Source organism: Protopterus annectens, chromosome 8.part0, assembly GCF_019279795.1.
Source record: "Protopterus annectens isolate FY-2018-M chromosome 8.part0, PAN1.0, whole genome shotgun sequence".
NCBI classification, from domain to species: Eukaryota; Metazoa; Chordata; order Ceratodontiformes; family Protopteridae; genus Protopterus; species Protopterus annectens.
In genome coordinates, this window is record NC_056741.1 from 1,305,729,054 (window position 1) to 1,305,745,321 (window position 16,268).

At 39.8% G+C, this 16,268-nt stretch overlaps 1 protein-coding gene across 1 annotated transcript in view; it reads right to left on the bottom strand.

Annotated features, from left to right (window-relative positions):
• Positions 1 to 16,268, bottom strand: part of DDX25 (DEAD-box helicase 25) — a 2,576,846-nt gene that overhangs the window by 2,217,789 nt on the left and 342,789 nt on the right. Inside the window, exon 3 of the mRNA XM_044080825.1 lies at positions 8,058 to 8,114. Coding sequence (XP_043936760.1) covers positions 8,058 to 8,114 — 57 coding nt within the window. The remainder of the gene's footprint in view (positions 1 to 8,057; positions 8,115 to 16,268) is intronic.

The window sequence follows — 16,268 nt, forward strand, 5'->3', positions numbered from 1 at the left end:
ATACCATATGACTACGCTTTTAATTTTGATTAGTTTAGTTGTTTTACATAAAGTTCTTCTACTATGTATTTTGTATTATGGTCTGAAGAAGCAGGTGACTGATTTTGTGTATTTTCTTATTAAACTGGATTCATCCTCAGCCCTGTGGACGTCTTGTTACTTCACATAGCTTGGATCAGATGCTGGAAATGTGGCCGTGATGTTTTTTATGGTTACACAGTTAACCATTTAACCATACAAAAAAAAATATTCTGGGTCACTGTCATTAACCATAAAAAAAACATCCCTGGTTACTGTTGTTGGTTCCACCCAGGACGTGGCACTGTGCAGATCAGCTCATTCCCACCTAGACATCTTAGTCACCCTAGAAATAGTTTCAGAAAAAAAATTCTCCCAAAGGAGATTCTGAACCCAACCATTCTTCATAATCAAAATTAGGATTTTGGGCAGAAAAAGATGCAGAAGATGCCCTATTCTCATCTTTATCCTTCTCATCAGGCAGGGAATCCTCAGAAACCAATTTTTTAGTTAAGCAGCAATTCCAGTTATAATTAAAAGGTTATAAAGCTTACAATTAACCTTTAGCCAAGCAAATAAACTCTCCCTTACTGAAAGAAGCACACTCTGAGGAAGACTTTTTATAGGTTCATAGTTATATACTGGGCTAACAACCACTAGGGGTGTTACAAGCCTAGCCATCCAATCCAATCCAATTGTGTCTCTATGTACCACAGGCATTTATTAGGAGGGGATATGTTAGGAAGTTTCTAGAGGTTATGTGGGTGGGGTTATATTAGACAGAGTCAGACAGTACTGCCCAAACTATCAGAGACATGACAGCCAGAACCAGACTGAATTTCCAATTTTTAATAACACCACTAGAAGGGAACCAAATTATGTATGGTAGTCCACCCTGGGAAGCAGGTCTCTCAGCCCTATTACACAGGGATGCACTCCCTGCTCCCTCCTCAGATACCGACAAGAGTGGCTCTCCAGGCTCTCCAATCCTCACTAAAGACTCCTAAACAGCCACAGTGGATGTGGCTGACCCTTGGTCCATGGCGGCCTAAAGTGGCTAAACCAGAGGTATGAGAATAAAAAAGTGAATGGTCTGAGAAACTAGTAATGACCACAGCAGTTACCTGCCAGCAACTGAAGCATAGACTGAGAGCTTGCTGTGCTGGCAAGGGCTCTTTGCAAGCTTTTTTATTCTTGGGTCCACAAGAACTTACAACCACGAGACGGGTAAACTGTTCTATCATTCTTCTGAAAAAGTAGCCTGACTTGTAGTTACTGTAGGTAGAACAAGTCTGACAGATAAACTGTCAAAAGCCGTGTTCACAATCAAAATACACACTAACAGTCCGAAAAGACACGTCAGTAATAAAATACAACAAGTCAAACAAAACAAGCACAAAGATTCTCACAAAAAGTGCTTACAATAAGCAGAAACAGTAAAAGTTAGAAAATAAGGTACCCAGCCACTCTCGGGACACTCATTAGAATAATATTTTTCTCAGAAAACACAATATTTCTTACAGAAATTAACCCATAATATAAATAAAATAATGTGGATCGGTTTCCCCAAAGGGAATTTATCTGTCCAACAATGGAAGGACCATTAACCAACTGCCAATCCTCTGAAGGCTGTAAGAGGAGTGCTCTCCAAGGGTGGCAAGAAAGTACTGAAGCTTCTGGTGCTTAGGCTGCTGGCTGTAGCCTAGGTGCAAGCATGCAAGGAGGCCAAGGCTTTAGAAGACTGTCTAGATGTTACATCCTAGGCAGACTATATCCCATACAGCTACGGTCACTGTAGCAGTGATTTATGAATGAACATACAGATATGGTACATGTGGCGCATGATGGGAAGGTAGGATTCCAAGCAAAATGGGAAAAGTTTTAACTGCCAAGTAGTGCAAGTTCTAGTGGTTATCACAGATTGATAACATATGGCACCCAGGCTTGACAATGAAGAAAATTATGTGGTAGATTCAGTTGGAATCACAGAGAACATCAACATGTCAAGTTTTCTCTCCTTTTGCAAAAGACATATGCTGCACAGAAGCTTGTGCAGTCATTTACTTCAAGCATACATTCTACTGTAGCTCTTCAATGGCTCAGTGTATTCTGAGCTGCACAACTAACTACCCACAGCTTAGAACTGCACAGCCACAGCTGGACTCTAGGAAAGTCTAACTTTGGTTTCATAGGTACTTACAAGGCTACTGATCTGCAAGGAGGTAGTTTTCAGCCATTATATTTTGGATACGATAACCCAGAAGATGGTTTGAACACAGACATGCTGGGACATTTACAAGACAAAGGACTGCAAATACAAACAAACAAAAAAAAAAGCCTATACTCTGGTAGACAAACAAGAGGGATGAGTTGTTGATTTCAGGTCCCAGGTTATTGGCAAAGGCAAAAGGAATGCATCTGTAGTAAAGAGGTTTGCCTGGGAAGGGAACAACCCAAGTTATGCATTGGGGAACACCATGGATTTGCAAAGAATGATCTTCTCTTCAGACTCCCCCACAGAGTGGACAGAGAACTCAGAACTGCTTTAACAGTGTTCATCTTGATATAAAATAATTTCTTATGGGACTTGCAAATAATATTTGACCTTCCTGATTTTGAACTACAGTAAAGTATTACTCTTTATCTTTGTTATTAATGATGTACAAGTTTAGTAATTGTCTTATCATATTACATTAACAATATTTTCATATGGTAATAAATTCGGGTCTATATCAATTTATCAACGGCTAATTTCCACAAACCTTCGTTCATCCAACCATATACAGCGAACATTCACTTCCACGAATATTAAGTTCACCGAATTACTTTCCCAGGGAAAGTAACGAGTTGCCCAGCATTCGGACTGCCACACAAAGCACAGTATTTCATACCCCCCCCAATGATATATGCCAACTCCAAGATCGCACTACAGTGGGGAAAAGACAAATTGCTGATGCTGGGTAAAAAAGGTTTTCAGAAATTAACCTCTGATATATAGACCCAATAAATTCTACTTAAATACAAACGTTAGCTGTTTTACTTCTTAGTTTAATTTGGACCTACAGCAATCGGTCTGAAGACTAAGTGTCAAGCCAACTCACCTTCCACCTCAGTCTCTGAAACTGAAGCATATATACCAAATGCATGGCTTATAATGTAAAATATTATATACATGCATATTTGTTCCGACAGATTACTGGGATTAATGTGGCACTGCTGTGGCACCAATGAGGCCTGAAATCCCACCACTGCCAACCAAATGTGAAGGAGGAATGATACCTGGAACCAAATGTGGAAGTCAGCTGTAATCACTACCTCAAAGCGTGAGGTAATAGCAACACAGTGCAGAAAAATATGTTTCTTTAACTAGTTTACAAAGCACAACTGGGCTCCCAGTTCATGAAAGGAATATGCACGGTTGACCAGAGTATGGGCTTCCAACCTGCACACCCCAAATGGACTGCACACAGGTCACTTACAGAGATCATACCTTGTCCCTGCACTTTCAGGCGCATCTCACTACTGTCTCTGTGAATCGATGTCTTCCAGCGCCTGTTTATTCATGGTTACTGCCTTTCAATCTATTTTCACGCACACAGAAAACCCCATTGAGGGCTGGCATTGTTTTCCACTTCCCCCAGCTTTCTTCCTAGAATGGCAGTACCGCCACTACTTTGACGAAAGTCATAGGCTCCCACTCACCATGAGGTCAAAAAATCAAGCCAAATATGAAATACACCAATTAGCATCTCTTTCACTATAAATTGGGCTAAATCAGTCTCATAGGTCTGTACTTTACAGCTTGCTACCATATAGAATAAGATTACCCTTCTTGAAAGATAAACAGTACAGAAATAAATTTACAAAAAAAAACCAACCATAAGAGCTTTGTGGTAAATAAAGTAACATTATTTAACTAAAAAAGCAAAATGTTTCCCTGTTCAACAAAGGGTTGATCTTCTCCTAGGATCTCAAATACTCATAATCAACCAACCTTTTATACTCTAGCAATAAATCAGACAAGCCTCCTTGTACAGACTACAACCACTCTGACCCCACAATGCAACAGCCACTCCCCCCCAAAACTAAACTCCACAGTACATATTGCTGCTTCTCTCTACTAGGTCCAAAACTGCAAAAAAAAAAGCATTCCCTCAAAAATTAGACCTCATCTAACCCCAAATTTAGGGACCAACTAAAGGCCCACCTCCTCTCATCAGCCAAATCCCACTGCCTCTCATCCAACCAAATCACCTAACCTGAGTTACATCACTCTTTCTCCTACAACACTCTACTGACCCTCATATGGCACAGAGGTCCATGGTGGGAAAAGGATGGTCTTGACTCCCAAGGTACCACCACAATGCACAAAGTGACCCCTTTTCCCGGGTGGGGAAGTCATTCTTGGATAAAACAATTTGTAACCTTTATACCAGCAAAATCACCTGTTACAATGTGTACAAAATAAATCCTTCTGCCTTGTACAGGATGACTTTTTGCTAGCCCTAACTGCCTGCAAATGAGGAAACCAAGGTGTCAACCAAAGTCATACGAGTGCTGGGAAAAAACAGGAGGACCCAGAAGAAGAGATTCACTTAAAAAAAAATACTGATGATAGCAAAATGGCATAATAACAGAGGATAAAGTCTAAACACACAGCAATGATTTAACAAAAAACAGAAGTTATACATTAAACATGTCCCATATGACTAAGTCCTTGAGCCGCTTATCAGATCTAACTCGGCAGCATAAAATGCTCCAACCTCAAACTCCTTTAAGAATGTTCTCCCATCATGCAATAATGTCTACCCTTTTGCATTTCCTCTTGCTTGGAATGTCAGGAGATATGTCCTGATTCTTCAGAGAACTCTTCCTGCTGATAAGCATGGACTTTGAGGCCTGGGCTTGGCTCAGACCCAAGGATATTTGATGGGAAAAAAGTGAGTGAGAGTCACAAGGTGGAGCAGATCTCAATGAGGTATGTGTTTCTGAGGTATGTGTTTCCACATTCAAAGGAAGAAATCATCTTCCCCATAACCTAGAAGGTTGGACCAACATCTGCCAGATCCAAGGATGCTGTTTCTAGAACAGGATCTCTGTGTTCCGGGAAAGGGATGATTACCACCAAAGACTGCTACCTGGAAATTGACAGTATGAATGGCTTCGAGGAGGAGAACAGAGTCAAAGAATCAAATGCCATGGTCTCTAACACAATCAATCAATGAAGCCATGAGCAACAACTCCAAGGAAGGTGCCTAAGCCTTGTGGTCAAAACAGTCCCGGGACAACCTCAACCCAGACTCCATTAGTATCAAGCACACTGGATTCAATGCCTTGAGTGACAACCCAGAGGTGAGGTCCAGCACCAACAGACAAGACCTGGATCCAGAATTTGGCCCAAAACTGCCAGTGCTGAAATCCACACCAGACAGTGAGGGAACATAGGACTAGCCCTATCCACCTTCGGAACCAAAGGGGATAGGAGGATTCCCATCTCAATCTGCTTTCTCAGGAAGGTTCTCATGCAACAATCCATGTATGCTTCAGAAGTACTATTGAAGGACATGGAGAACCACAAGGATGAAGTAGGACGACGACGAGAAGGATCCTGGACAGTTCCCTCTTGGAAGAACTCCAGTTTTCAAGTCTTTTAGGAGATTTATCCTGGATAACAATCAGTTCAGACAACTCTGGAGCCAGTGGTGGAGAGTACATTAGTATCTATGCCGAAGGTATTTCTGTTCAGTAGGGTTTTGAAGCTGATGGGAGAGCACAGTCCTCAAGAGTGCCTCTTTCTTGGCTCTGGCTCCTCAGATTTAGGTTTACTGTTAGACTTCTAAGATTTGGAAAACTCCAGATTCAGAGGCAAAAGACCCTTAGTAATATGTTTATTTCATCTGTTGGACGGTGCTCTGGGTCAAAAAACATTACAGACAGACTAGTCCCCTGTCAAGTGACCCACACGTAAAAATAGCATAGCTGGCAGTCTTGAGGAAGGATTTTATGTCCACATTTTGTACAGCTTCATAAGTTTTTTTGCTTGTCTTTCTCTTTGTCGCTAAATCAGGCACACACACAAAAAAAGTAAATACAACAGTCCACATCACCAAAAGCAGCAGCAGCCCACTAGAAATAGCTTGATTGGAAAGTTTCCCATCTATTCGTCCAAATTACATTTGAATAGCATTTGACTAGTGTAACAGAAATACTATGTTTTATGTGGAGTGGAACATGGTTCCACAGAAAGGGTATTCTCTGTGATACATGCCTGTTCTTCCAACATGATGCTTCTTGCAATCCACAGGAATATGCTGTCACTGTAAACCATCCAAAGATTGTGTGTGTAGCACCCCCCGTTTAGCACCCCTGTCCCTTATGGATCGGGGAAACATGCAAATGTCTGAACATATCCTTGTCCAGCCCATATTTGGGTTATTCCCATGCAAAAATATATGGGCTTATGATCCCCACAGATCCTGGTAAGCAACTACACACCAAAACAGAACTAAAAAGAAATATGACACCTCTAGATGATACAGTGAATCAGTGGAGGACAGGTCCTGGAATTAAGTAATTCGGACATTTTACAAAAAAGTAGCTAGTATTTATAGATAGAAAAACTAATAGATAATAAACATTTAATAAATGTTTATTAAGAAGTTTGCAATTAGCAAAACACAAAAGCAGTCATTAAAAAACTTTAATGATGCTATTTTTACAGACATTCAGAGATGGCATTAATTCAAGATGCAATCATAAGCCAGTGGAAACACGACTATGAAAAAATGAAAGACAACACAATATCATACTGTTGGTGCAAATATACTGGTGTAGGAAGAAACAATTGGGTAAGAAAAATATTGCAGCCCCGGCAATTATTACCAGTTTGATAGATTAGTCAGGCTAACCCTTTTCAGCTACAACTCTAGCTATTAGGAGAGCTACAAAAAGATTACATGTAAAATTACAGAATAATAAATATTTGTTGGACCCATCACACCATACCTTGGTAGAAGAAATTAGAAAATAATAATACAAATCACAGTAAAGCAGGGGCATTAGTATTTCACTGAGAAAGGTATGATCAAAAGCATTTGTCAGCTTTTTACCACTGCTGTCCTTTCACAATGATTATGCAGTGGTCTGGACAATCCTCACCTGAATGGCTAAAAACATTTTGATTATCAGTACCTTCCAGGAACAGAAATGTATCTAACCTTGCAAACAAAAGTATATTAATGCAGCATCACACAAACTATGATATCCTAAGACAGAGTCCTGTCTCGGTATGAAAGTTAGATATCACTGTAATCAAGGAAAGTGGATGAGTAGGATCATGTCATAAGTCTGTCATTACTACAGAGATTATGAAAATAATGGCATTTAACTCTTTCCCCAGTTTTAAGAATCCTGTCAAATACATCCAGTTTTCTACAAATACACAAAGTAAAAACAACACACAGCTGTCTACACTTCCCGCAGTTCAAGACATCCAAACAAGAGAGTTCATTACATTACTGCTTGCTAATAATGAAATTAAAATAAAGCACAGATTAACACTACACATGGGTCAATTGGAAGGCAGAGATATGGCTACTGTCTTTGACCAACAAGGCAGGGAGTCTAAACAAAAAAGGAGCAGAAGTAGAAAAAGACATGGGGACTGACACACAAATTCCTTCCCACTCACTACACATCTCTGAGTCACTGGGCAAAAAAAATTATCATAAGCAAAAGAGATCACTAATTCACAACCAAATCACATAAAACTTCTACATTTGTATGACTGATTTCATTACATCCATTTTAAACAGAGTGCAGCTTTAAAATGACAACATATGCATTTATTCTTCAGATAAAAATAATTTTAAATGTTTAACACTTCAGATTTGGAACCTATGAGAGCTGTTTTGGGATACCAACATCCATCAGGCACTTGTCTTTATGTCATGTAACATGCTCTAAAGTATGCGAACAGTATTATTCCTCAATTAAAATCTGCTTAATAATGACTAGGGAAAACATCTGATTACTATTACCTTCTTCCTCTTCATCTTCCTCCTCTAAAATCACATGTTTCAGTGTGGCACGAGACACTAAGAGAGAAAAATGTTACTAAAAGACCAATACCAAAGAACATAGTGTACACAAAGAACAATTGCATCATACAAGAAAAACATTTTGCTCAGGTCACAGTATGTAATATAGAAATGTAAAAAAGTGGAATACAATTAAGTTAGGTACAAGTAATCCAAACAGCAACCTACATGATGTACAGTAACAGCCACTACAGACTTGTGCTTACATACCTTTTCTTTCATAGTACTGCCCATATTCCAAGCAGGTTAATAGAGTAGTGTGGCAAATTTTGCCTTTGCCAATCCCTTTCAATACTACTTTTTTAGTGAACCCAGAATGAATTTGCACAATCATGTTTTGTGACTAAAACAAGTGTTCAGTGTGGGAATTGTCACAGGCAAATTTTATATATATATATATATATATATATATATATATATCCATACATACATATATATATATATATATATATATATATATATATATATATCCATACATACACATATATATATATATATATATATATATATATATATATATATCTATATATAAATATAAATATTTTTCCCCCCCAGTCTGTTAATTTTTAAACGCCCAAATTCATGACAGATCTTGTCGACAAATATAAAGCTCATTTACCTGTGTTCTGTGAGCTTCCACAATGGTCAAATAAACATATCATAAAAGGTTCCATAGTGGCAAGATGAACTGATCACTAAAGGAGCAAGGAAGTGGGAAGAAACCAGTAATGGTACAACTTCCCATCCTAAAGTTACACTTGTTTTCCCCTCATTTTTTCAAAGGAAAAACTTCACTGCACAATGCTTCCATGTGGTTAAAATTTAGTACTCACTTTTCTCATTAAAGGCTGTTCTTGATACATTTTAGGAGGGACTTTAATTGAAAGTATTAGGGAAGTATAAAACAAGACTTGTTCCAGTCATGCTGGAAATGCTCCCAAGGATTTAAATGGTGGGAAAAAAAAAAACAAAACAAAAAAAGAAGTTGTGTACTCACCATAATGTTCCATCTGTGCTGTCCGTTTTCATTCTTTCTCAACAGTTGGATTTGGATCCGATCGTCAGATCTGACTCAGCCATTACTATAGCTTGTAGCAACCATAAAGCTCTTGAGCTTCTCTCTAACCCAAAATGCACCAACCCCTAACATATCTCAGATCTTGTTTGCTAGATTAGAATTAGTAAGAAATATTACTATGAATTTCTGATTACAGAAAACCATTATCTGGAGGTCAATGGTAGGACCAGAGGAGTCCTTAAAAGCACTTGTTCTTCCAGAAATCACTGTTAAGTGATGGGGAATGTTTTGGGAGGGGATATGAGGAAGAATGAGAATGGACAACACAGATGGAACATTATGGTGAGTACATAACTTCTTTATCTGCTGCTGTCAATTTTCATTCATTCCTCAACAGTTGGGACAGAGTCCCCAGCTACCTGAAATTCCAGGTGGACTTTTAGGAAGAATATTCCTGATAATGGCTGAGCCAAAGGCTGCTCTTCCCCTTGGGACCAGAACTGGTTTGCAATGAGTAATAAAGGTATGAGGATTAGCCCAAGTTGCAGCTGCACATATGCCATCCATGGAATGCCTGGATAAAAACACTGAAAGTTGCCATGAATCTAGTTGAGTGGGATCTTACGGGTTTTGGTAATGAAATACCCAGTTTATTGTAGGCAAAACAAATACAGTTGGTAAGTCATCTTGCCAGTTACTTTTGTAACTGATTTACCTAATTTGGCAAAGGAGACAAACAGTTGATCAGATTTTCTAAATTATTTTGTCCTATGTAAGCAGAACCGTAGCGGTCTATGAACATCTAACAAGTGCAACATATATCCTCCTTTGTTTTCCAATTTTGGAAAGAAGACAGGAAGATTAATAGACTGATTCATGCTGGATTCTGACACCACCTTAGGAAGGAAAGAAGGACTGGTTCGCAATGTTACTCTACCCCTATGAAAAATCAAGTAGGGTGGTTTGGAAGACAATGCCTGAAGTTTAGAAATTCTTCTAGCAGAGGTATTGGGCACTAGAAAGATAGTTTTCTAGCTCAGAAATTTAAGATCACATTTTAAAAGGGGGAATGAGTTAAGGCCTGCAGTATTAAATTCAAGTCCCATGGTGGAGTAAGGCCTTTATAAGGTGGCCTCAACAGAAGAGTGCCTCTCAAAAAGATCTTACAAAGCTTAGATGAAGCCAGGGAAGAATTCTCAAATCCAATATGGAAGTTAGAGACTGCTGCTAACTGAACTCTAATGGTCAAGCTGGCTCCTTCATTAAAACTTTTTGCCAAAAATTCAAGGACACACTGTACAGAGGCTAAAAAAAAGGTCAAGATGTTCCTGATGTGCCCCAAAAAACAAACCTCTTCCGTTTATTTCTGAAAAGTTTCCTCATAGAAGCTTTAGGGGAAGATAAAGGTATATGACACACAGGAAGAGAGCATAGATTGTCCGGCTATTAAAGGAAGTGGAGAAGCCATGCTGTCAGCTTCAGGTTCGAGTTATCTGGATGAATCATGCCCATCAGGTGAGGCAGGAGGTCTGGAATCAGATCCAGAATCTAAGGTTGGTAGACTAGATGAGGCCAAAGAAAGGGGAAACAAATCTGTCAAGGCCAGTAAGGTGCAAGGATGACGACTCTGCTCTTCAACCTAGCAGCTTTCTGCAGAAATTCGAGGATCAAGGAAGTCGGGGGATAAGCATACAGGAAAACAGGAGGGCCAATCATGGAGAAAAGCATCCCTCGCAGATTCCCTCGATGGGGGAACCAGGGCAAAGAAGCTGCTGCACTTGCTATTTAGGGAGAATCAAAAAGATCACAGCAAGGCTGGCCCCACTGACAGAAAATCATTTCTGCCACTTTCTTGTTGAGGGACCACTCGAGTTAGCAGAATGGACCTGTTCAGCTTGAATGCTATCACGTTGGACTTCCCTGGGATGAGCACTGCAATCAAAAAGTGGTTGGAGGAGATCGCCTATTGCCACACACTGAGGGTTTCTCGGCACAAGAGGCAAGACCTGGTTCCTCCTTGTTTGTTTATGTACCAGACTACTGACATACTGTCGATTTGAATCGAAATTGTCCCTGAAGGGAGACGGTCTTAGAATGCCTGGAATGCTAAGATCACTGCTCTCACTTCTAGGACATTGATATGTGTGCTGGCCTCTTCATGGGACCAAGTGCCTTGGTCCCCTTTCCCCAGGAAATCCCCCCCCAATATGGTATGCATCCGTGGTCCCTATGGCCTTAGGCTAAGGGAGAATGAAAGGATGGCCTTAGGCTAAGGGAGAATGAAAGGACGGCATTGAACCTGATCTGATCGAATCCAGCACCAAAGAGACCTTCTGCATGCTTGACTAATTTTTATTTGAACTGACGTGTTGATAAAGAATCGACCACTGAGTTGTTAGCATCCCCTGAATAATCCGCATGCGGAATCTCCCTAAATGAACTAAAGTTATGGCCACCAACATTGATCCTAGGGCTTGTAGAATCAATCATGCTGAAATTGATGGACTGTGAATTATCTTTTTGAGCTGGAATCTGATAGTCTATACTGTTACAAAAGAAAGAGAATCTGTTAACTGACACTGTGTTGAAAAACTGTTCCCATAAACTCCAGTACCCAAGAAGGTTTTAAGAGAATTCCAGTCATTTATGGTAATTCCTAGAAGGCAGCAAGTTTGGAGTACCTGATCTCTCACTCTTACGTGTAGATGCCTGATAAGGGAGGTAATGAGCCAGTCATCAAGATATGGAAGCATCCAGAATCCCTGCAGTATCTAGTGAGCTGCTACCACTGCCATGCAACCATTAATGTCTGAATTTCCTAGCTTTTTTTTTTTTTTTTTTTTGTTTAATATTATTTTCGGCTTTTTTTTTTTTACTAACATCACATGGAGGCATGCGCAGTGATGTCAGCTTCATCCAGTCTGTCGGAATTCAGCTTAGGGCTGCGAGGGGCAGGACAGATGATGAGTAGCCTGTCAACAGTTGAGATGAGCCTCAGCTGCATATTCTGGCTGAACTTATGAACAAGCGAGAACTGAAGCAAGGGGGCAGGACAGACAATGAGTAGCTTGACAACAGTTGAGATGAGCCTCAACTACATATTCTGGCTGAACTTATGAACAAGTGAGAACTGAAGCAACTTATGCCTGAATTACACATCCTTCTTCTTCTTAATGAGCCCACATTCGCATGCATCTTCCAGGTAAAGAAGACTGAGCAGCTGCACAGAACAATTCTCCATAGATGTAAGCTGCCAGAACACGCACGCACACAATTTGAGTTGCTATTTATTTATCAATGTTTGGTCCATTGCTGGCTGCTGAATGTATTATTTAGGAGGAGGGAGCAACACAGAACATGTTCCGTAGATGTAAGCATGAGCGCAATTTGAATTGCATGCTATTGAATGTAGTGTGTGTTTGTGTGTGTGTGTGTGTGTGTGTGTGTGTGTGTGTGTGTGTGTGTGTGTGTGCAAAATGCCCCAGATAGATGTACCTGATGGTTAGGAGTACTCTGGCTCAAACCCTGTACTTTAGGTACAAGAAGCAATAGCCCAAGATCCCTACCCATACCACCACTTCTGATTGAATGAGTTATAGCTCTCAACTGTACCAATTTTCTCATAATGTCTGGAATGTGTTTGTCTCATATGCTTGGTCTGTTCCTCTTAAAATATGGATGGTGCAGCGGTAGTGTTGTTGTCTCACAGTAACAGGTTCTCTGGTTTGATTCTTGGCTGAAGTGCCTTCTGCGTGGAATCAGCATGTCCTCCCTGTCTGTGTGGGTTTCTTCTGGGTGCTCTGGTTTCCTCCCACAATACAAAGATACGAGTCTATAGCATTTCTCCCCAGGCCTCTGCTGAAAATTAGCTTAGTTCATTCCAAGTCAGACTCTCCCAGTAAACAAATGTTACAATCTAATCTATAGACTTTATTTTATACTGGAAATCAGTGAGAAGAACTGAATTCACTAAATAATGATAGCCATTTAAGTTTGTTTTCCTATCTTTTAGGAAAGGCATGGTAATTGGCAATGCATTTTATTCTAGCAACTTTCTCAGATTATGCAAGCAATGTTTAAAATGTGTCCCCGATTTTGGGCCTTTGTCCGCCCCAATAAATTTTGGCTTTTTCCTGATTTCTTGTGCTGCACAGTTCTTCAGGGAAAGAGGAGTTTAGTGCTGCTTATGCAAAGTCTACCTGCATTGTTAGTAGCACAACAGGTAGTATACTTGCTTTTAATGCAGAAGGCTGTGGGTTCTACTCCCACAATCTGTACATGGATTGCTGATACTTACCAGCTTATCATTTTTTAATGTAACATGTGCAAGTTATTCTTCAAGGGCAACAAGCACTTTACTTGTAGACAAAACAATAAAATATAAAGTTGTTTGCTAGCAGCAACCTAGTTGCAGATCTCTTTAACATAGAATTTAGATGACTTTTACTTCTGCAGAGATTGTTCATATTAACTGATATTGGTGGATTGTAGAAGTCTGAGTAGACTTTTATGATAGAAATGTTTTGAAATGGGCAGTTTTTATCATTATTGGTTCATGCATTTTTTCATTGCTTACTGGAAAAAATGTTCAAACAATACATTTAAAATGTGGTCTAACAAGTGTGATGCATTATACAAGGAATATAATTTAATAAAGTCAGGAAGGTGTATCAAAGAACACATGCATGTTTCTTCTTTTGTGTGCAAGGGACCTATGATTTGAAAACAGCCCAAAGGTAATTTTTATCCACCACTGGCCAGATGCATTTTCTTTGGATGTGGATTTCAATGCTGTTTCAATGAATGCAAGTTTCAAGGACAGAGAAGTTTTAATGCCAAGTATATTTTCATTGTGAGACTGTATTGCTTTGTTTAGCAGATGTCTATTAGTGTTTATGCTATAAAATGTAAAATAAAATCCAAATAATCATTATAGAAGTAAAGCAGTGTATGCACATTAGTGTTTATGGTAAATGGGGTGTAACAGCCAGGTATGGCAGGTAATGGGACATTGGAATGGCTGCAGGGGGATTTGGGGGCCATATTTTGGTAGTCTGTTCTTTAGTTTGCATTTGAAAGCTGGTATCCCACAATTCCATTGGAGTGGGTGAGGGTTACATAATGATGTATGTAAATTTTATGTTAATCACCATACAGCCCTACTACTTCTTTACTGCCTCCACCCTTCCTCAGCTTTGGGAATCAACCCAAGTGTGATGACTGCACCTATTTTTCATAGGCCTTTGTCCAGATTTTTGATGTTTCCAGGTTGAGAGGTATGCTCTGAACTGGTAATGACTGGCTCCTAGACAGAAGTATAAGTACTTTCTGGACTGTTTGTTCATTTTTATGTGATAGTAAGCATCCTGAATGTGCATCAAGCACCTTCAATCGTCCTTGCCCAAAAAGTGCAAAATGGATTAAACTGTGACTATCTGAAACTTTGTGTGTCGAACTGATTTGTTCAAGTTGCTGAGAACCAAAATTGGTTTCCAGTCCCGTTTCACTCAAAAGAATCTTGAGTAAGTCCTGGATTCTATATGGTCTGGTGGGACCTCTTAGATGACACTTTTTTCTAGCAACTTTTCACAGGATCATAGGAAGTTACCAGGCTATTGTCGCGGAGGCCTTTACAAGCCTAGCCAAGAATTTATCCCATGTTCCGACAAGTCAGCACCCAATGCCCCTGTCCAGCAGGAACAAAAAGTGGAATCCTAAGGGTGCATTCTCCATCCAGTTATCCAGGCTGCGTTTAAAAAGGGTTAATAAGGTACTCTGCTTTACAAGGCAATGACAATGACTTTGAAAGTGACCACTGCATTGATGAAATCATGGAACCTCTGGGCATTTGTGTTTTGGCATGTATAGTTCTTCCAGTCTACAGTTAGATAAAGTCACCCAGGATCAGGGTAAAGGGTTGAATCTTGATAGATTCGAAGAGGTCCAGATAGGTGGAGTGGGCATCTTGACTCAAAGTTGTGGACCTGTAGCTAGCTATGATTTGAAAAGGGGCCTTGTCAACTGTTAATTGCACTTGGAGTGTCTCCAGTGCGTCATACTATTTGACCAGCCTGGAGGTGTGTACGTTTTTAATATATATTGCAACTCCATCTGCTTTTGCTTTGCTGTTCACGGTTTGGGGTCTGAATGTATGACAGGATGAGTAACCTGGTATGGCTGGGGTGCTCTTCGCAGCTCCGAACCAGGTTTCTGTGACTGCACAAATGTCAGCATCTTCCAGGGTTACGAATGGTTACAAGGAATGCAGTTTCATGTTCAGACTCCTAACGTTTAGCAACATGAACATTAATTTGCGTTTTGATGACTTTCATGTTGGTAGTTTTGATCACGTGGCATTGTGGATGACATACTTATTGTATGGGAAGGCAACATCGAAGACTATGATAGGTTTTTGGGATACTTAGAATCAACAACAGATTTCCTCAGGTTTACTAAAGAGTATTCTCCTGAACAGATTCATTTCTTAGATGTTACGCTTAGGTTGACCAATGAAGGGAGCATCCTACCAACCCTGTACAGGAAATCGGTATGGAAGAATGCAATTCTAACATATGATAGCATGCACCCTAGGCACACTTTCCAGGGCATTGTTAGAAGTCAGTTTACCAGAATATCTAGACTTTGTCATGATGAACAAGACTTGTTGAGAGAGGCCGATACAATGGAGCTCTTATTTAGGGACAGAGGTTATGACTCAGCAATGGTCAGGAAGATAAGATATGAGGTTTTAGGAGATATTGAACCTATAGGTTCACATGGCACTCTGGTCTCTGATGGGTGTAATTATAAGAAATTTTATGAACCCAAGAATTATGGGTCTATGGTGAACTACACTGTTAAATACACTAGTGATATTGAAAGAATAAGACAAATAATAAGGAAAAATTGGAATGTTTTAGTTATACATAAACAGGTCAGGGACTTTATAGGTGTCAGGCCTAGGTTTTGTTATAAGAACAGTGACAACCTTAAAATTTTGCTGTGCAATGATCAACATGTGACCAATGTTAGAGGCCCCAATAAATTGGTCCTTGGGGAGGTTGTGACTAAAGGCACGTATCCGTGCCATCAATGCAATAGGTGCAACAGTATCACCAAGATACAAACTTACC